Source organism: Copidosoma floridanum, unplaced genomic scaffold (assembly GCF_036245765.1).
Source record: "Copidosoma floridanum isolate Cflo_tuat_1 unplaced genomic scaffold, Cflo_Japanese_pri ptg000030l, whole genome shotgun sequence".
NCBI lineage: Eukaryota > Metazoa > Arthropoda > Insecta > Hymenoptera > Encyrtidae > Copidosoma > Copidosoma floridanum.
In genome coordinates, this window is record NW_028321907.1 from 14,953,912 (window position 1) to 14,976,217 (window position 22,306).

General features: G+C 33.6%; 2 protein-coding genes and 1 non-coding gene across 3 annotated transcripts; 1 reads left to right on the forward strand and 2 right to left on the reverse strand.

Annotated features, from left to right (window-relative positions):
• Positions 1–8,797: 8,797 nt before the first annotated feature.
• Positions 8,798–10,383, reverse strand: LOC106639638 (small ribosomal subunit protein uS5). Its single transcript, XM_014353345.3, has 3 exons — positions 10,323–10,383; positions 9,642–9,990; positions 8,798–9,356 (listed from the first exon to the last, which is right to left on the reverse strand). The coding sequence occupies exons 2-3, from the start codon at positions 9,987–9,989 to the stop codon at positions 8,862–8,864; spliced, it is 843 nt and encodes a 280-aa protein (XP_014208831.1). The 5' UTR covers position 9,990; positions 10,323–10,383; the 3' UTR covers positions 8,798–8,861.
• Positions 10,384–11,231: 848 nt separating this feature from the next.
• Positions 11,232–11,304, reverse strand: TRNAV-AAC (transfer RNA valine (anticodon AAC)). Its single transcript has one exon. It is a non-coding gene; the product is annotated as a tRNA-Val (tRNA).
• A 2,561-nt stretch (positions 11,305–13,865) lies between these two features.
• On the forward strand, positions 13,866–22,004 carry Sap-r (prosaposin). The gene is made up of 14 exons (XM_014353313.2): positions 13,866–14,155; positions 16,640–16,742; positions 16,955–17,321; positions 17,528–17,830; positions 17,969–18,271; positions 18,338–18,532; positions 18,638–18,778; positions 18,853–19,017; positions 19,095–19,709; positions 19,784–20,006; positions 20,094–20,447; positions 20,815–20,951; positions 21,025–21,212; positions 21,339–22,004. Exons 1-13 carry the CDS (start codon positions 14,098–14,100, stop codon positions 21,196–21,198), a joined length of 3,138 nt encoding a protein of 1,045 aa, XP_014208799.2. The 5' UTR covers positions 13,866–14,097; the 3' UTR covers positions 21,199–21,212; positions 21,339–22,004.
• The last annotated feature ends 302 nt before the right edge of the window (positions 22,005–22,306 follow it).

A 22,306-nucleotide genomic window follows, 5' to 3' on the forward strand; every position in this document is an offset into this window, starting at 1 on the left:
CCAATGTAACAATGCAAACGAAAAAATATTGACACGTTCACCGCAGTCCAAAATCCGAAAACTATCCCGCAGCAGGAAGAGAATATGCGTACGGCGTTTACACATATAGTAACAGACCTGCACGCCCTCCTATTGTGTCCCTACAGTACATGTATATATATGACACTGCTCCCCTTTTATCTTCTGTTTGTTCTTTTTTTTCCAGTGAAAAATGCGAAAAACGACCAGTAGCCGCCGATGGGCGTACTGTCAGAATCATTGATCAATTCTGACTTAATGCTGTTTCTTTTTTTCATCTTTTACCTGGCATGAGTGTGTGCGTTTTTGTGCTAGCGATGCTTCATCATATTTGTAATGTTTTGACGTTGCATAGAAATTTTGGGGGTAACTCGGTACTTAAGCGTGGTCGACATTTTTGACAGTCATTTCTGATGCTTTTGTACATTTTGCACGATTGGTGATATACGATGGATGGATTTTGTATGAAGAAGCGAAAATAAGCAGTTACTCTTTTGTGAAATCATGACGGGTTAAGTACTGAGTAAGAATCTTGAGACGAAACAGTACCCTTGTCGATTCAAAGCAACTATTGTAAGAGAAGGATATAATATGGTAAAATAGCAGCAATGTAAAAATCATCATAATGACTTGAACAAATGAACACAAAGCAATCGTTTTCTTTTGTATCTGAATCTTTTCCGAATAGGTAAATCTCATTCTAAGCTATTTACTTTGTTATTTGAACGCAATAAATAAAAATCAAATCCTTTTCCAGAAAGCAGTCATCAAGACGAATCTTGACGTATCGAAAACTCAATTGTATTGACAAAAGGACTTCACAAAAGAATCACCTTATGAAAATCAAGAAGACCTGTAAAGAAAATTAAAATGACAGGTGCATATAACATTGAAGCTACTCCAAACACATACACCAGATAATAGATATATAGGTAGATATAAGTAGTACACATCTATATTCTCGTGGATACGGTAAAATCCAAGTACGGCCAACCTCGAATTTCAGCGCTTCACGTTTGTTTCCATTTAAATGGTAATTGAGTTCATAATGTAATTGTATTCCTACGTAAGCCAACCTCTCTCCCCCACTCCTTCTTCTCTGTATAGCAAGGCTCACCGCATTGTTCGCATTGTGTGCGCCTCTGATGCTCTCTGCTCTTCTTCTTTTTCCTCCGCTCTTCTCTCACTCGCCATACAAGACCTCATATCATAAACATTATTTCTTCCTCACTCTCACGAACAAGATATCCACTGGCCTTTTTTTAGATCTCCAGGACCTGCCCGTCTACTGTTACGTCTATATGTGTTTATAATACAGTGTGCACCACCACGAAAACTCGTAAGTCTCTCTCCAACCTCGTATTTAGCTATTTTTCCACTAGTATGTGTAAAAATGCGAATTTTTCCGAGTCTTTTGACCTGGATCTGGACGCGAAGATTGCCTTTAAATCATAATGATGTAACAGTGCCTAGATTTTTTGAGGATGATCTCAAGAGGTTGGTGTGTATTGATTTAACAACTCTGTCTTTTTCCGCTGACGTGTCAATGATTTGTTAAATACATTGATCTCAATCAAGAGTTGGACCGAGTGTTTGTATATTTTTATTTTCGTGAATTGCTCCAGTGATCCTAGTAACACATATAGTTAAAAGCCAAACTCAGATATATCAATACATATCCAAAAGACTTAGAAAATGTCAATTTTGTAGATCGAATTAGTTATTTTACAAATTGGAAATTTAATAGATCATTTGGTTCATTTAGAGTTACATCGGTGTATTAATTTAAAATAGGAAGAAATTCGTTGATATTTGAGACTACTTATATTGTATGGTGAAAGTATCCGACGATCCCCTATCACATGGGCAGTCAAGCGCCACAAAATCTTAAGTATACTTGTACATAAAATCTACTTGACCAAAATTTCCGTGAACAACAATAGGTAACATCATGTAAATCAACAAAAACTGCAGTTCATCCAAAGCGAAAGGAAAAAGTGTACCACCCCCTTTGTATACCTATATATATATATATATATATATATATATATATATATATATACATGGCATCTTCATTGTTGAAAAGGCCTCCACTATATATTACATAGTCCTCGGTATCCCACCTCCACCTCCTTTTTCTTTCTCTCTTTCTCTCTCATACATATTCATCAAACGCTAATTAATCATCGCCCCGCCGCTTCTGCAGGCTCCGCGCCTCCTCCCTTTCTTTCTCTCCTCCTCCATATCTGTGTATAATGCATATACGCGTAAGCGAGAAGCCCAACAAAGCGTATACATGTATATGCATGCAGAGGACGAAAATATGAGAGAGAGAAAGCGCCTCGTGTTTACCCTGTCTCATAAATAACGCCACGACTTCCCAGATGGCGAACTTTATGCCCAAGAAATATAATTTATACTTGTCTTTGTAAACATTTTAATGGCGGGCGGTGCGGTGTTTAGTTCGCCGATTTCCATTCGCCACACTGCACCGTACCGTAGTTGCCGAGTGCTGTGTACGTATAGGTACCAAGGTTTCAATGAGAGACCGCAGTCGCTGAAGGCTGTCTATATGTGCACATGGGATGCATTGGCCACCGAACTCTGCACGCATAGTGACTCAGAGCTTTCATTAAGACCGATTGCTAATAGGGTTTTAATTTAATTTTTACAGCAGATTTTTTAGCATAGACATTAAGTGAATGCATTTATTAAAATTATGATATCGTTTTACATGTCGGGTAATACTGATAAGTTAATGATTGGAGCAAAAACTAATCAAAACATTAATATCATTTTATTTACATCAACAAATTTCGTATTTGTATTTGGTTTTTTGTCCTGAAATATCAAGTACATTAAAATACAAAATAGCTGTATTTCATCAAATCTACATGTTTTCTAGTTGGAAGATCAAATTTGAGCTCGGTTGAGAGTAAATTTCTTGGATTAGTCTGTAAATTTAATTGTGTAATTCTTAATTGAATACGTGTAAGTTTATCGATACTCTTATATTTCATTAAAAAATTTATTACCTTAGAATTAGTAGGAATGCTTTTTTGGTGATTGCACTTTTTGCTTGCATGAAAATATGTTTATACTTAAAATACATCTCTGTAGCAGTCATACCAAAAAATTTACCTCTTATTTTGTACTTCGAATATTATATACATCTTATTTTCCAGTACAGCATCAACCATTATTGCACTATAATGATGATGATAAAATAATAAGTAATACTCTCTTTATAAAATAGGCAAAACCAAACTATATGTATAATATAATACCTAAGTGAGTATAATAGGTACAGAATACAGGCGCACTTGTCTCGATTACACTCACGCTTTGCGCGTACATAATTAGCCATCATTTATTTCGGCACCCCCCGTATATACGTATTATACGCACATGAGGAGGGGTTGTTGGCAACGGGAGATGCTTGCATACATCGTCGTACTCTCGGAGATGGTGCGGTCGTTGCTCGTCCGATGCATACTCAAACCTTTGTATACATGTATAGGAAGGCAAAGCAGCCGCTCATAGAACGCTTGGCTGGTTAATGTGACGCGATCATCGCACGCACCCTCCGATACGATGCCCATTGACGTTGTGTACGCACAACTTGCAGGGGGGATGAAAATGTTTCTCTACGATTTTCTTTCTCTTTTTTTTTACACACACGAGTGTGCACGCTATAAAGATGAGTTCCCTTCTTTAATGCTCCCTTTTGTGGAGCTGTATTTTTGAGGGAGGGGAGAGCGCAGACGTGTTTTTGGATTTTTCTGGCCACTTTTTACTCTATCTAATATTTTAGATTTTTAGTATTTTTCATGACGAATACGGCGATATTTTAAATAAGTAGAAATTCTACGTACTTTATTTTTTAATTTATCAAAGATTGTGTCGTTGATCATTACCAACTAAAAAGAAACTCATACAAGTTTTCAAGATTTTTAACTGTTGTTCAAATGAAAAGGGTTAAAAAAAAAATAAAAAATAACCTTCCTACTGTATTTAAGTGATGATGTCATGTATTATTCATGCAAAGCTAATTGACTCTGCCATGATTAACTTTAAACGCAGACTGGAGTCATACATTATACTACACTCTTACACATCACATATGCATGCACAAACAGACACCATAAATACGTACTATACGTTGGATGTGGATGGCCGAAGGACTCCTTTGGGTGCATTTAAATAATACACATAAATACGCGTAGGTGTACACCGACTCGACGTCCGAACCCTTATATTATCCCCATCCACAGCATCTGTGACTTCTTATCACGTTCCAGGGCTTGGCACCACGAACACATATATTTACTGTCGTGATTTTATCTGGTAGTAGGGTATGTAATGGTGTTAATATACGATTACAACTCGTGTAAGTGCACCTAATTCTCTTTCTTAGTGATAGAAGAAGCGAGAAAGAGACATTAAATTTATTGAAATGGGTATTTGTATTTATTATACATCTGATAAAATTTGACAAAATTTCTGTTTATAGTTGATAGACTCTGATAAATATTTAGTTCTACTCACGGTTAATTATAAGAGAAGAAAATAATAATAGCAGTTTATTTGAGAATAAATACAAAACTAAATAAAAAGCTGAAGATGTAGGTGACTACAAACCAAACATAATTTACTAAAAAAATTTTTAATGACAGTGTGCAACCCCTAACAGTACCAAAACATCGTTACGCACCATGTGTTTTGACTGCAGCTATCAAATATCCCGTGCGCATCTCTTGAAAAAAAAAAATAAAAAGGAATAAATTTCCTAGTTGTGGGTTGGAGATATTTCGACAGTGGTATAAATAGTAGAGTCAAAGTACACCCATTTTGTATATGTGTGTTGTACCTACTAATACCTAACTATCTGCCGTACAGATTGCTGGCTGACAAATGAGCTGCCCCCCGACAACGGCGAGGTTTACACCCCGTACATGGTGCAAAAGTACGAAAGCGCACCCAGCCCAGGACCTTCGTGTATTATATTGAAGACATATGGCATCGTAAAAAAGAGATACAAGAGATAATAGAGAAGCACATTGCCGCTGATGCTCCTCTATCTGCAAGGGTAACTGAAACGCACTTTTTGACTTCATGTGGGATACAATGCGATATGTATTACTGGAGAACAAACATCGCAGCTTGCATCGTTTTTCGGCTCATCTCTGCTGAGGGCGTTTAGTTATAGGGCTATATTTTATCTTTTTTTTTTTTTTTTTTTTTTTAATAAAATGGATTGAGTGTAAAGGCTGCAGATAATGGTGAGAAAAAAGGTGATGATAACATTAAATAATTACTAGTGAGTTTGCTTTACGCACAATTTTACGTAATTCGTTACGTACATCTGTAAAAGCTGTGAGGTAATCACCAAAACGTCAACAAAATTTTTACTCGTTACATTATATAATTTTTTCCTTTTCAAAAATCTGTGCATTTAATATATTTAAGTGTCATGGAGTGGCAATACTTCCTTAACGATGCTATTACCAAAAAATTTTGGGCACTTAGACGAAAAGTACTGACAAAAACTTTTGATAAGAAAAGATTTTTTGCAGTTTTTGAAAATTAAAAATTAATTAAGCACTGCTCAACTCGATACTTTTTCACAAAAATCAAGTTAATACAACAACTCTCCAATCATCCAATGTACATGATAACGAGAAATAAGTGCAAGCAATGTATATCGAGTAACACGAGCACGTGTGCTTAAGGGAACCGCCAAGATCGTGTCTGACTAATTATGTTCGACGGTCATGGGTGTGGTACGTTGTCGAACCAATATAACTTGGCTGAATTACGTTTCCTCCTTCGAACTCTATACGGGGTGCACAATCGCGGTTGTACACGCAGTACGTGTAGCGCGACCTCAAACAAGGGTAGGTGTGTGACCGCTCTCTGACATATTAGTCGAAAATTGGCAGTGACGCCTACTGCCATGCCGGAGCAATTTGGCGCATATACGCTGAATATATCCTTTGACTATGCCGCTAGGATGCTTTGATCGCGTATTACCTGTGGGACTCCCCTAGATCGGAAGAACAAGAGGCTAAAATTGAAAATCCGATTGGGTTGTTGCAGTAGATGCTATTGTTGTTGTTGCTAAGAGCTTTTGGTGACACATTGATTTTATCTAACACGTAGAGTATTGATGTACGTGCGAATAAAATTTAGTCATTATTTGACTTCAGGTCTTTTTTCAAATTACCAAGAATCTCATAATATTTGCTATAATATTCTATTATTCAAAATTGTTGCAATTACTATTATTATTAATTATAATTTTCTTATCTTATCTTTTGTGTTACTCCCATTTGTATTCGTGGCGACTCCTTTTATCCGAATTTTTACAATATTGTAAAGATGAGTCCCATCTAGGAACCCACATTTTCAACCATCAGATATATTTTCTTGTATACATGAAGCTTGTTTTTAATAAAAATTAATTTTTAGATACTTTTTATAAAATTTCAATGAAAAATACTTACATGCTTTGTGTTAAAATTGTGTACTTAAGTGTATCAGCACCACAGGATAATCAAAAAAAGAAAATGATTCCTTACGAAATCGAAACACTAAAGTTCACTCACGATACAAAATGCGAGAGGACTTTGTCACGTTCTCGAAGAGGGTGAGTACATTTCTCTTTGCAGCCAGCCCCGTGAAACGCCGGTTTCATGGTCACCTTGGCAACGGGAGGTTTGTAGAAGGCAGGGTAGGTCAGGCGGGATGGGGTCTAAGAGACTGTTATGTCAATATTGTTGGAGAGACTCTATCTTTCTCTCCCTGGTGTATTATATGTCTATACACACGTAGCTTATCAAGATCGAAAACGGAGGATATGTGATCGCGTTGCGAAATAGCTTTGTTGTCACGCAATACTTCCGTGTGCTTTTGTTAGTGTGCATATTTATGCTTACAACTTTCCTTTTTAATGTATACACACCTGAGAAGTGATTTTGGGAATGAAAAATATTTTTACGGGTTAAATTTGTTTTACTAGACTTCATTAAATTTTTCTGCAGTACTAGAAAAATACTGAAATTTACTTTAGTTATTTTATTTACTGTTACATAGTTATACTATAAGAACCGCAAGTATGGAAATTCAAACACCTTCTTAAAATTTTTATTTAACTTTTATAACTATTATAAATTTAATAGATTTTATAGATGTTAATGTAAAGTATTTTAAATATAAAAATATTTTAAAGTTACGTAGCTCAACTAAAACGATACTCATTTTAATCAAAATATTAAATCCTAATTAGACTGTCCAAAAAATTAAAACTCATTGAAATTTTTAACCTGAGTTTTAATAACATTAAATAACTTGGTGACTTTAAAAATATTATAAGGAAAAATAAGGTTTTTTATAAAAATTAATTAAACTTGGTAAAAATATACGAATTTTTATAGATGCGTGAACTAAATTTTTTTATTACTTTCTGTTAAACAGTAATCTATTAAATATATAGTTGTTAAAATCTATTATCAAACTCACTGTTTTGTATAAACATTGAACCTTGATATTTCAATGCTGTTTTTAGTTTTCAAAGTAATCCAACGGGATGGCATATGCAAGTTTTTTTTAATAAAGATTAGTATGTACATGTTGTACATTTTGGTGGACCAAACGGCAAACTGGGCAATGCAATTAGTAACGCCCTCTGTTACAAGAGGCAAGAGACATTGAGACATACATCCTGTTATGTTCTGAAGATACCATATGGTATTACCTTTAAATGTTAAAATGCTGGAATTAACGGCATTGTCAGAGCAAAGTTCAATCAATAATACCATTTTGATTTATGATATTTTTTTAATACGACAATAATTTAACAGTGAATCATCAAATTTTTTCAAAACTATTTCCTTATCTATTCAAATAACCATTTATTAATATCAGAAAATAAATATATATTCAGATGTAATAGATGTTTATTGAAATCAAACAATATTTATTTGAATTTAATAAATAGTTTATTTGTTATGTTATATTTAATAGATTTAATAGATTTTTTTAAAGAAATTTTTATTTTTTTTATTTGTGTTTACTGTTTATTAGAATGGACGAAATTTTTTTCAGTGCAATCTTACAAATGGTCTTCGTACTCAAAAAATAATAAAAAATGTAATCAAAATTTAAAAAAGTAGTGAATTAAATATTCAGGGTGGACTTTAGAGGCCTCTATAAATTAATATACAGCTACATATTGAAATGTAAATTTATCTCGATGGAGACCCCAGAGTACCTGTAAGCTCCCTGAACAAATCTTACTACTTAAATGGATACACTAAAAATTGAACATTATTTCAAAATTAGAATATCTTTAGTAGCACGGGGCTTGTTTTCGAGTATTACATAATTGTTGCAATGTATTAATTGTCGTTAAGATGGCTCGGGCGGTTGGTGTCGTTTATATAGGATAGGGTGCCATGTGTATAGGCTCTCATGAAAAAAATGTTTTTTGACGATTAATTTTTTCATAAATATACTTACGGTAACAAAAATATTTACGAAAAATTTCCAGAAAAGTGCTGGAAAATAATAATTGTATAAAAATTAATAGATTGCTTAGAAGCACCTCGAATAAAACGTATGCGTGCCTATAGAAATAGTTCAAGCAATAAGGAGAAAGATTAATATTCCAGCCTTTTTTAATTGTTCAGGTGTTTCATTCACTTTCGACGTTGTATTCGTTATAGCAGAAAAATAATGGGTTTAAAAAACGTAAATAATAACATAGTTTATAAGATGATGATGATGACGACAAAGGAAATTTATTTCTCGATCGATCTTATGCTCGGAAATTTGTACAACATTTAGACAGTTTCGGTGGTTCGTGGGCCAGTGACGACTTTGTGGTTCTTGGCCAGATGATCGGCGAACTCCTGGTATGGAGTCTTGGTGAGGGCCATTTCCTTCCATAGATCGGGTGTCAAGTAGGCGTAAGTCTTGGCGATCGCGGCATAGGTGGCCTTGGCAAAGTTACCGAGGGTGCACGTGCTGCCTCTAGCCGAGGTGTAGCAGTCCTCGATACCAGCCATCTGTAGGAGCTTCTTGGGAACTGGGGCGGAAACGATTCCAGTACCTCTTGGCGCTGGAATCAAGCGCACCTGGACCGAGCCGCACTTGCCAGTGACCTTACAGGGCACCGTGTGAGGCTTACCGATCTTGTTACCCCAGTATCCTCGGCGGACTGGTACGACCGACAGTTTGGCCAGAATAATGGCACCTCGGATGGCTGTGGCTACTTCTTTGGAGCATTTGACACCCAAGCCGATGTGACCATTGCTGTCACCGATGGCGACGAAGGCCTTTGAGAAAATGAAAATTTACATTACAACCGTTTATTAACGAATGCGAACAGTAAAGACTGTTTCTATTTCTGATCACTTAAGGCCCAATTTTTAATCAACTTTGCATGATTAAAACCTGTTTGTTAAATTATACCAAAATATATAGCTTGAACTCTCAATATTTTCTTAAAATAAAACATACCATGTAGTTTTATTTTAAACAGAAAGATAATTAGAAGATAGGGACTTGATCAGAAATGAGGGTAGATAATTTATAAAGAAAAAAAGAAATAAAAAAATTACCTTGAAGCGAGTGCGTTGACCGGCACGCGTCTGCTTCTGGACGGGCATGATTTTCAGCACCTCATCTTTGAGCTGGGGCCCGATGAAGTGGTCGACGATTTCGCTCTCTTTAATGGGCAGAGCAAAGAGGTAAATCTCCTCGAGCGAATTGATTTTGCCGTCCCGAACAAGGCGCCCAAGCTTGGTCACGGGCACCCATTCCTTGGAATCCTCTTTACCGCGGCCGCGTCCACGACCACGACCACGGCCACGTCCTCCACGACCACCACGTCCTCCTGGTCCACCACCTCCACGTGAACCGAACCCTCCTCGAAAACCGCCACGTTGGGCTGGAGCTGCGTCCGCCATACTAAGAATTTAATAATTTAAAAAAAAAAATGATTAGAATTTCATAGTGTTTTAGGTATCAAACTTTAATTTAAAGTAATAGAACGGGTTTCGTGGATGCTTATTTTTAAAATTTCTAGTAATACTTGCAGTATACAAGGATAAAGGGTTACGCTAACCTACGAAGCGTCTAGCACGTGGCGTGGTTTAAAAAAAATAAAGAAGTTGCGGAAAATTGAAGTAAATTTGTTGATTTTTAGGGATGCAAAAATAGGAGTGTCAAAGTTTTCGAACAATCATTTTTTTAGCAGTAATTTTTAATAAAAAATTTCTTAAGATCAGACAGTGACTTACATTAATTCTTTCCTTTGAATTTGAACAGACAGAAAGAATAGTGTGATCTAATGTAAGTTCATAGCGCTCCCTCTCAGGAAACTCTTGAATTTCACTTGTGAAATCGATAACTCGGAAGTTGAAAAAGCTCGAATGTTCGATTAAAAAATGGTACGCGGTAATTTTTGAGTCTAAAAATAATGATGTATATATTAAAGACTAATCTAGGATGAAAAAAAACAAAGAGTTTTTGCTATTTCTATATTTTATAGACTGCAGTCATATGTAGGTCGCCCAACATATTGTATGGATGGCCCAAAGCTTGATGGATCTGTTACCATGATACGAGGGACCTTTTCAGTGTGGACATTGTAGTTGAAATAGTCTTTGGTCGATATTTTCCCTTTCTTAGTATTATTTTTTGCACATAAATAGTGTGAATTTGGAAAACAAACAAAAGTTTACAGTAGTGGAAACCAGATCATTTATTTTTGTTTTAATATGAACATTGTGCCAAGACTTGCGTTTTATTCTGAAGTGGGCACCCACTTAAAAAGGCGTCTATAATAGAATTCATATACGTTTTTACGGAACTGCTTGATATCATCTTCAAGTTGAGTCTAATCATTAATAATTGGTAAATCAGTTGGTCTAGGATTCCGTATATCAAGCTACAAAAATTTACGGTTTCTATTCTGATTTTCTGTTGGTGATGATTTACTTACGCTGACTCAAAATTGGCAGGAAAGAATTTTAGAAGCAGCTAATAACTGGTGGTAAAGCTTCTGAATGTGTAGAAATATTACAATGATTATTATTACGTGCAAGTAATCTATGCATAGTACCTCGTAACCTGAATGTAACTGCTTCACTTGACTAAGATATAAAATAACAGATTTTCAATTTTTACAAGAAAAAATTTTCCAAAAATGTTTCCGCCCGGGATCGAACCGGGGACCTTCCGCGTGTTAGGCGGATGTGATAACCACTACACCACGGAAACATCTGGCAGGGTAGAAAAATCTAACCAGTGTTGTTCAAAAAACATGTAATTTTTCAAATATTTGCTTAAAACAAACAAAATCAAGATTTTATCTCATCATTTGTTTATTGAAGAAACAACTTAATGAAACTAGTAAATATTGTCATGCACTATTTGCAACACACATACACACACACAAATATGTATATATACACATACACAAATGGTAACTAATGACATCTGTTGAATATCCAAACCTAAAAGAGTATGCAGTCGATAGCACAGTTTTCTTTTTCTTAGCATGTACATTAGCTGCCATACTTTAAAGTTGTGACAATTTAAAAAGAAATTTTTCAAATAATTAATTTTATCACATATTGTTATGTCGAAAACCATCACATGTTCTTTTTTTCCCATGACAGAAAATAAAAAAATAAGAGTACGTTCAGGATCTGTTGGAAGATCAATAGATAAAAATAGCTAATTAATTGATCTGTAACAGATGTAGAGACACCAACTGATCGCTTACATGAGACCACGATGCCTCTGCATCTTGATTATGGGATTCATATTATGAAAAATATACGTATTAGTTAAAATAAAACCAGTAAAATAATTCATACAAAAATCGTGACATAACACAGTAACACAATAACCCTTGTCCAAAAAATAAATTTACCAAACCAAGTCTACTATTCTTTTTCGTGACAACTTGAACCGTTGAATTAAATCTAAATTTAAACTATTTTCTCGACGAAAGAAAACTGTTAGAACTCTACTAAAAATAAAAATCTTTGTCACAATTTTCAAACGAATTATATTTTTGCGTACACCTTAAGAGCTATGTTACATACGTGCAAATATAAGCTTTCTTTTTTTTTTTTATAATATTTTTACCATTAAAATCGCGTTTACTTGTGTAATTGACATCCAATCAAAATGAAAATTAATACATGTACTGCTACTAACTAACATGTTTCAATAAATTAAGTTGTATTGCTTCCACAACCATCATATATAATTTTACTCTAATATGTTTGATTATTCTCTTTCGGCGAAATTGACGCGTCAATAAAAAGGAGTATTTTTTTAACTCCTTACTTTACGTTGCTTTATATACATCTATAGCTCACTTCCGTTCTTTATCAAATATATTAAAGTATCATAGTACCCCTTTTTATCTTATTCGGTACTCATGTGGATGATTCATTACCAAACTCTGCTTATAAATTTATAAAAACCGTGCAGATTAATCAACTTTTGTTTAACACTCGAATTATATCCCTGACATTTAATTATTTTTTTTAACCAGTATATCTTGTAAAGTATTGCAAAAGGTAGTTTATGTATAAACATTTTCGTAAACATTTTTTTTCATTATTTATCATAAAAGTTATTTTCTTAATACTAGTTTTAGAATAAAACTAAAAGATTTATTTTGATAACTCAAGGTAGAAAAAAAAGAGGTGACTAAAATGTCATTATCGTTATGTATCCATTATTTAATTTTAACTTTTAGTGATCAATAGAGTAGAGCCAATATATTAATTTTCTAATTTTTCTACAACTATCAATGTGAGAAGCTTTTCTTTTATAAAAACATCAAAAATATTCCTAAATTTATAGATTTGTATGGTTTGTTTTAGTCGTATTTAGCTAAAAAATTTCACATTTTTAAAATTCATGAGACAAATGCCGATTTGTTTATTAGATTATAGAATGCGTTGTTCAAAGGTTTATTAGATAAGTATTTGTGTTTTATTTCAAGCATGTGGTTTTCAAGTAATGTCGCTAAAAATTCGCGCAGTTTTGGGGTATTTTAGCAGTCATTACTATTTCTAACAGCAAAGCGCAGTGACAGTAACTCTTACGTCGTCGCTTTTGTTCGGTTCACAACAAAGTTGACAAATAAAGCATTAAACCAACGATCCACCTGGGTACGAGTAGCGCCTCATCTGGACACTACTAAAACTGGTATAATGTACGTGAACGAACATCAAAAGCATTGCTGGTATAGGACGAATGTCCGAATCATTTTATTAACTAATATTTCACGTTGCTTAATTTCTTGAAATCGCAAAATATGTAAACTAAAACTTATCTTTATTACGGAGTAATATTTTGACCATCGATTCATCTGTGGTAGTTGTGTAAAAAGGACGTTTATTTTATGGTCCATCGCCACGTGCATTAAAATTTATATCTGTATCTACAACTCTCCGAGTAGCTTCGAGCAGTGCTGAAAGACACTCTCACCTTATTCATGCTACAGCTGAGATGTATATTTTACGTATAGATATACATTTTAATGTACACGACCCTGGACTCACGTTATAAACATCCCTTTCACTCAACTACCGCAGATGTATTGGCAGTAAAAAAACTACTCCGTATTAAATAAGAGTTCTAGTTTACATATCTTGTAATTTGAAGCAGCTAAGTAATATGGAACATTAGTAAAAGAAGACAGTTCAGATATTTGTCCTATACTAGCAATGCTTTTGAAGTTTACTTATATACTTTTAGACAGTTTCAGATGTGAGCAGGAGAGGCGCTACTTTATACTCTTAGTAAGGTGAATAGAACGTGATATACAGGGGCCCAGGGGACAAACAACCGGATGAGTGGAAACAGTATACGTAAACAGTGCATCAGAGATAGAGATTTGAGGCGCATTATTTTTTCCTTCCCTGCAGTGGCGTCATTACTCATCGTTCGACTAACGTATAAGTACTTTCAGAACAGTTCCAAATCAAAAAAGCTCGGAATAGGTATTAATTAGTTGCGAGCGAAAGCGTTTTCGCTCCTCCCAGGATGTCGACGATAAGAAAAATACTAACCGTCGCCTTTGTGCTCTGCACCGTCCTGACTGGTAAGTGTCATCATCTCGTAGTTTCAATTGATACTTTTTTCACCCCAACAGTGCAATTCTCAGAGTTTCCTATTGTATACGATCACCTAAGCATCTACTATACGATATCATATAACCACATCCATTTATTCATTCGTGCAATAACATGGATTTGCTGATACCTGATAGTGAATGTGTATTGCTTGTTCTTACACCTTTGCTTTGCACGAAAAATGCGAGTATCATTGTTAGTAACTCCGGTTTTTATAGATATACCTTTACGTAAATTACTCTTTCATTATGTTTTTACGCCGTCAATGTGTGAGTAATACGCGTTATATTTTTAAACAAGTGTGTTGGAATTGGTATACAGATTTTTTAAAGGTGATCGTTGAATTGAGGTTCGAGCTACGGCAACATAAATATTTTGAGTGATTTTAAATGCAAACTATCACAAAGTATACTTAACCAATGACACGACAAATTTTTTACTTTCATCGCTCTGGCATCATCAGAATATATTGTCATATTCAGAATTTAGATGGTCCAATAATATGTAGTCAAGATTTTTTACGGAGAGAAGAGCCCAAACTCATTAAAAAAGAGTTTGTGGATATCTAGCTAGGCTTTCTTTGTTGAGAGTAGTACCATTCAATATCTAATTCTGTGGCATATATCAATTTATACGATTACGTATCACCAATGAGTGTGCATGTAATTTTTTAGAAATTATTTTTATCGATGAAAGATTTTTTTTAACAGATGGTTCATCAACTTTCCTTGTCACAGTATGCTTCTGTGTTTATATACACATGACTAATACATTTAGACCTATGTCTATTTACTCGCTATTGTTAATAATATTTTTGATTCTAAACGTGCCTCGACTATAAAATTATTTATTCTAAACATCAATTTTTAAGCATTTTATTAACAACGCTTACTCGTTATTTACTTGATAATATTTTTCAGCATAATACGATCGTACCAGATGGCCTTTTATTCTATTATCCGATTATATTTTTACCGAATTTATTATTTCTTTGTTTGATTTTTTTCCTTCAAATTCACGCTTAATTGCATTATTTCCTCCAGCTCATCAAAGACTTTTTACCTTTTAAATCGCCAATACTTTATTTAACTTTATCAAACCAGAATCGTATGACCAATACCTAAGAATGATAAGAGAGAAAGAGGAGCTCCAATTCATCAGGTCAGATGATTTTAAGTCTGATACCTATACACCTTGTCGTTTCCAATGAAAAATGAAGACATTGCATGGGTTTTTGTTTTTTTCTATTATTATTATTATTATTTTCAAAGAATATACGTGACTGTACGAGTATGTCAACGTTTTTGCTTTGCGTGTGCTAGATAGAAACTTGGGCTGACGAAACTTTGATAAATAATGTTTTCTTCAAATGAAACATTGAGAAGGAAGATATGCGGTGATTGGCTTCCAAGAGCTAAATATGCGGGATCATTATTAATACGAGCTTTGCTTTTTTCTGTTTCAATTGTATCGAGTCTCAGTGTTCAGATAAATATGTTTCTCTCTGACATCAGCTCTTTTAGTGAGCAGTTACTCATGGAACGCAACTGCAGCGAGGGTCACATTCACATTACCTACACATACGTTATACGTTCAGCTAAATGCTTCAGCTCTCTTTCTCTCTCTAAACATTAAAGCTGTGACTATGACTCAAGCGTTACTTTTGCCTTTTATATTCTTAAAAGGTACCAAACGTGGTTTTTTCCCTGTTGGTCAAGCTATAAATGTAAATACACGTTTCAACTGATTTGTTTACATAATTATGAAGTCGAAACAGTGAATCAACAACAACAACAGTATTTTCTTTAACATTTTCGCTTCGAGATGGATGAAGTAAAGCTGAGATGAGTCGCGTGGTGATTACCAGTTGTCTCATTTTAATGAACTTTCACATCGTAACGAGATACAGAAAAAATACGAGATATTGTGTCACGAATCTTTGAAACTAGTATTTTTAGAACTGTCTTGTCTCTCAGTGACTTTTGTTAAAAATAACACTCCAAATTATTGTTTAAATGTTTTTTCGGCAGAAAAGTTATTTGTTGTTCTTTTGTTTCTAATTTAAACTTTCACAACAAACTATTCATCTGGTTAGAATTTTGTTTACGAGAGTACTATTTTAAATCAGTATTGCATGTTAAAGTGCTATTATGTTTTTTTAACGCCCTAATTTTTAATTAGATTTTATAGCACGATATGAATGTATGTGAGTTATTCTAACACTTCAGGCAAAAAACGAGCTCTTTAGAAAAAAAAGATGAGATACTTCTCCACTCCTTGCGCTTTTATATTTAATTTTTTCGATAGAGAAAGTGAATTTTCTTTCCAACATAAAACTATCATTTTTCATTATTCAAACTGGCAAAAATACTATTCTGTCCCAAGCGAAAAAAAAAAAAAATTTTTTGTCTAGAATTTCGATTCATATGCTGTATGTTTTTTTATCTTATCAGCGACATTGGCTAGCATATTATATCCTGTAAAACTAAAAACAGCGCATCGAGCATGCTCCAAGGATTGTATGGATGGCCCATCATATTGGTGCCAAAATATCACGTAAGAATGATGAAATTTACTATACTACAATAATTCTATCCAATTTATTTAAAAAATCTTTTCAAACTGCTCGAAATCATATTCATTATTTGATTTATTTAACAAACCACTATATTTTCAAAATTTTTTACATAACTATAAGTACATTATTACAAAAAAATTTTCAATTACTTGCTTTACATTTTGGAAACTGACGAAACTTTTTTGTTTAGTACTTCAGGATGTTGCAGTGCAACATCATATTGCATTCCTCACAAATGGATAAGCATGCAGGTGCCGGAGGACAATGATAATGTCTGTAACATTTGTAAAAACATGGTCCAGCAAGCACGCGACCAACTTGAAAGCAATGAAACTCAAGAGGATTTGAAGCATGTTTTTGAAGGCACATGCGCTTTAATTCATATAAAACCAATAGTTGAAGAATGTGATAAACTGGTCGATCAGTTTGTTCCGGATTTGGTCGAGACTTTGGCATCGCAAATGAATCCCTCAGTTGTTTGCTCTGTCGCTGGGCTTTGTAATTCCGCTCGCATTGATAAACTTTTGGAAGAGTACAAAGATCAACCTGTCGTTAAGGTAATTTATTTTGCGAAGTTTTTTTTACTAAAAATAACACATGGTAATACAACATTATATACAAATTTTTTGTAAAGTAATTTAATTTTCTGTGTTACACAGATACCTTTATAGAAAATCAATTTACTTTAATTACATGTATTACATTGTACGGTAATACTTATTTTTAAATTCTACAAATAATCTTATTTATTTTAATATTTCAGATGACTGAGGGACAAATATCTTTGGCTAATGATGAGTACCGTCCTGATGAGTGTTCAAAGTGTTTCATAATTACTCACCACATGGAAGATAAACTTAACCAGGCGACAAAAGATCAAGTTCTTAATCGATTCCTGGAAATATGTGGAGAATTCAGTTCTTTTTCAGATTCCTGTTCTGCGATAATTTTGAAATATTTTGAAACAATTTACAACCACATTAAGAGTAATTTTAATGCCAACAATATTTGTCACCTTTCGGGTCAGTGCTCTGACAGATTCCACGTTCATGAAGATGAAAATAAAGTAAAATATTTATGCTATCATTTTTTCAGTAGTATAATTTCAGCCATTATACAATAACATTGGGTGTTGCAAAATATTCTACTATTGGTTATCACATACGATTTTTTGTGTTAAATAAATTTACTTCAACCTTTTCAGCCACTTGCTGTTGAAATTAGACCGCTATCCAGTGTTGGAAAGGTTGATATCGGCGATGATTTGCCTTGTAAGTTCTGTGTACAGCTGGTTGGACATTTGAGAGATCTGTTAGTCGCCAATACTACCGAGACTGAGTTTCTGCAAGTACTTCGTGGAATTTGTAAACAGACTGGGCGCTTTGCTGATGAGTGTAAATCTATTGTTAACAATTACTATCCAGAGATCTACGAGTTCCTTACCAAAAATCTGAATGGAAATGCCGTCTGCCAAATGGCTAGCTTATGTCCAGCACCAGACAAAAAGGTTTAAAATTATTAGTATTTATATTTTTTTGATTTTAATTTGTATATTTTCAATTTAAATTTATAGTTAGGACCGATGTGGCCTTTAGTTCCTCCAAAACATGCCCATTACGCTCTTGAAATTATGAAATCCAATGAGATGCAATTACCTTTGGACAGAATAAGCATTCCAGGTTTCCCAGTTATCGATGATACTTATTGCTCTACTTGTGAATTTATAATACATCACGTGAAAAAGAACGTCAAAAATGTCCGTGATAAGGTGCGTAAAAATATACAATCTTTCATCGAATTTAGAAAGTGTTCTTGTATTATGAATTTAGAAAATATATTCATATAAATATATTATGCGTTTTTATCGCTTTAGAACGAAATAAGGTCTGTTTTTGTTGGAATGAAGAGTATTACTAAAAACGTGCAAAAAATTAAGGATCAAGAAAAACAATTTTTGGACTATTATCAAGAAGCATTGATTGAATTGATCTCCCAAGGAAAAGACTTTTCAGAGGTATTTGATTTTTTCCTTTCTACTTTTGATAAAATGATACATTTTAAATAAATTTAAAGTAAATTTATTTTCAGGTTTGCTCGTTAGTTGCTGTCTGCCCAACCAATCAGCAAATCGAAGCCTGGAAACAAATTCCTGATGAAATGAAAATAAAATCATCGAAAGGTGACAGTTCTTGTCCTTTATGCAAGTTGGCTGTTACAAAGATATACGAGTATATTCAAGACAACAAAACAGAAGTAATAACCCTGAATATTATTTGTAGAAGCTAAAGTAATTATTGTTATTAATTTAATTTTATCTCGATAACTTCTAGGAAGATATTCAAGCCGCTTTGGATAAGTTGTGCTTGAAGCTGATGCCCAAAAATTTAAAAGAAGAATGCGTTGATTTAGTGAAAGTGTACAGTAAAGAGCTCATTCAAATGTTGCTTAAAGATATGTCAGCCGAAGAAATATGCGAAACGTTAAAGCTTTGTAAGCCATCGAAAACAATCAAGAGACATGAAATATATATTGGTGATAAGATCGATGCTGTACCAAAGAATGATTTGGAAGGTAAACAGAAATGTTTGCTGTGCCAACGAGTGTTGCATTTTATTCAAGAAGCTATCACTGACCCAAAAGCTGAAAACGAGGTGGAACATATTGTTAAGAACGTTTGCAAAAAACTACCAAAATCAATCGAAAACGATTGCAACAATTTTGTCGCCGACTATGCTAGTGCATTGGTAGCAATCATCGCTCAAGAAATCGATCCCTCTCAAATCTGTCCGATGATTCATGTGTGTCCATCCGCTCAGTTACTTGAATCATACGAGAAAATGGAATCTCAGAATATTGCTAACAATCATGGAGAAAAACCTAACTGTCCCCTTTGTCTGTTAGGAATCACTCAGTTGGAGAACGTCATTAAAAACAACAAAACTAAGGTATTGTCATTAATTTAATATAAAATTTAAAATATGTCCTTATTCATAAATTAAATGATCGTATTACAAAATAGGAAACCATAGAAGGTGCGTTGAAAAATTTGTGCACTCACCTGTCAAAATCATTAGTGGATCAGTGTGAAAACTTTGTTCATGAATACAGTGCATATATTATTGATGCAATGATAGCCGATTTCACGCCTACGGAAGTCTGTGTTTATCTCAAAATTTGTGAAAGCTCTCAAGATGTTAAACCTTCGATTACTTTCTTCCCGTTGGACAAGGATGGCCAAATAAGTAAAATGAACAAATATTTTTCTTGTTCTTTTCACTTATATATATATCTATATTTAAAAAGTTTATCATGCAAAATTATTTTTCCAGTGACAAACGAGATTCCAGACTATCCAACCTATCAGCTAATACCTGCTGGTATTCACAATCTCGAAGAAGACACTGGCATCGCCAATCTTGAAGAGGACACTGAATGTGTGATTTGTAGGAAAGTAATGGCTTACGTGGAGAAAAAGTTAGCCACCCATAAATCAAAAGAAGAAATCGAACATATATTCCACGAAGTTTGTGATTATCTTCCTGGGATATCCATCAAGTGTAACGAATTTGTAAACGACTACGGTGAAATTGTGATTGATCTTTTAACTCAAGAAGTTAGTCCACTAGAAATTTGTAAAATTGTCGGTTTGTGCAAGTCCGATACTGCAACCGAGAATCTGAAAGGTATTGTTTCTGAATCAGATGATTCTGAATATAGTAACTCTGAACTGAAAGCAATGGCTCGCATGTATCAGCCTTCCGTAATTATGGTGTGAGAATGGAAAAAATAATGGAATGTTTTACTTTTACTAATCTCAGTGATAATTTAATAATGCCTTTATTTAATAAAACCAGTATTTTTTGATAGTGGTCTTGTTTAATTTTCAATAGTCTTAACAACCTCTACATCCCTAATAGATATTTCTCCTGTGGATGCATCTTTGGCAACGTTTTTAATAAAGTGCTCTTTTCCTAATACTCTGCACGGTAGAATAATTAGTATAACTATGTGTGGCTGGGAACAATTTTACCTAATTTTCTTAAATTTCAGAATCTGTGGCTGAATGTGCTTTATGCCACTCTATTGTTACAAATATTGAAAAACTTATGTCAGATCCAAAAATAAAAGATTTAGATGAGGTTTTGAGTAAAGTTTGTCAAGACGTTCCACTAGCAGAACAAAAAAAAGTAAGTGGCTCGATCTTTCTACTGTCCAAGTATCTATTTATTGTACAATTTATGTGCACGTTTTAATTTACAGTGCTCAACAATGTTGAAAGCGTACGAACAGAATATCATTAATATTTTCATAAAGGATGGTCCACATAAAGTCTGTAGCAAAGTGCATCTGTGCTCATCAAATGATTTTTCACTTGTGTCAATTATGAGTAGTAAAATTAGGCAGGAGAGTGACAGTATAAAATTAAGCACCTAAGGAATATTTTAATGGTACGTAGATGGCTACTTCTTTAGAAAAATGCAAAGTAAAAATTCATTCTTAATTTTTACATTCAAACATATCAAATAGAATTGATAGTTCAACTGTTGTGATCATTTAATTTTTTAATTTTGCAGGTTATTCGATACTTTAAAGCTGTTTAATATAATACATAAGTACATCTACTTTGACCACCATGAAATCCGTGACTGCAGGTTACCACAAACTTTCATCTGAATTTGTTCGTCGTTGTGAAGGAGTTTGCTCATCAAAACATTATAGCAAGATTTTAATTATAGTAACTGTATATTATTGAAAATTTTAATTTTATTGTTTAAACTTCTGACATATTTTATTACTCATCAATAATTTTTGTATGCCATACGAGTGTTTTTTAATGATGCGGCGTACTTTTCGTGTTGTAGATTGAACATAAAATTAAAAGATTTTTCACAAGTTTTTAAAAAATAAAAATAAAATATCAATCATTTCACACATATAAAAACTGCAAATTCAACTATTAGCCTCCAGTAGCACACACGCACTTTGGGAGAAAGTATCATTTTTATGTTGAAACAACTATATGAAACTCGTTTTTTCTGAGGCTTCATTTACTTTTGATTTCTAGGTTTTTCATGTACAGAAATCATCACAAAATTATTAACTATACATCTAAATTGAATAATTAATTACTTTCAATGATCAGCTCCGATTATCTTAAAAGCAATACAATGGATAGATAACTAATTTCAATAAAATATTGTACTTGTTAATGATAAAAATTAAAGGAATTCTTTACGAAACTGGTGGTTGACAGAAGAAATTTTTGCATACTCTTACAAAAATAGTGATGGACTGAATTAAACATGATACTTCATATGTTATTTTATTTATCAATTATAAAACGAAATTTTTTAATTTTTCTATGCGCATGAATCATAATCACTTGATAGTTATAAGTTAACTGTGATAATAAGATCCTAAAGAGCACTACTTTCGAGTGTTTTTATCGAATTACAATAAATTTTTCAATTAAAAATTTTGGCTTTGTTTAGTTACCTTACGATAAAATCCAGATAATTTATATAAATTACAAATGACATAA

Bases quoted from the DNA above. Each gene is read 5' to 3' on its own strand.
- Sap-r (XM_014353313.2), top strand. From the start codon at position 14,098: ATGTCGACGATAAGAAAAATACTAACCGTCGCCTTTGTGCTCTGCACC. The intron at 16,743-16,954 runs GTAAGAATGATG...TTTTTTGTTTAG, and splicing joins TATTGGTGCCAAAATATCAC to TACTTCAGGATGTTGCAGTG. The intron at 19,710-19,783 runs GTATTGTCATTA...ATTACAAAATAG, and splicing joins TTAAAAACAACAAAACTAAG to GAAACCATAGAAGGTGCGTT.
- LOC106639638 (XM_014353345.3), bottom strand. From the start codon at position 9,989: ATGGCGGACGCAGCTCCAGCCCAACGTGGCGGTTTTCGAGGAGGGTTC. The intron at 9,357-9,641 runs GTAATTTTTTTA...ATTTTCTCAAAG, and splicing joins GTCAACGCACTCGCTTCAAG to GCCTTCGTCGCCATCGGTGA.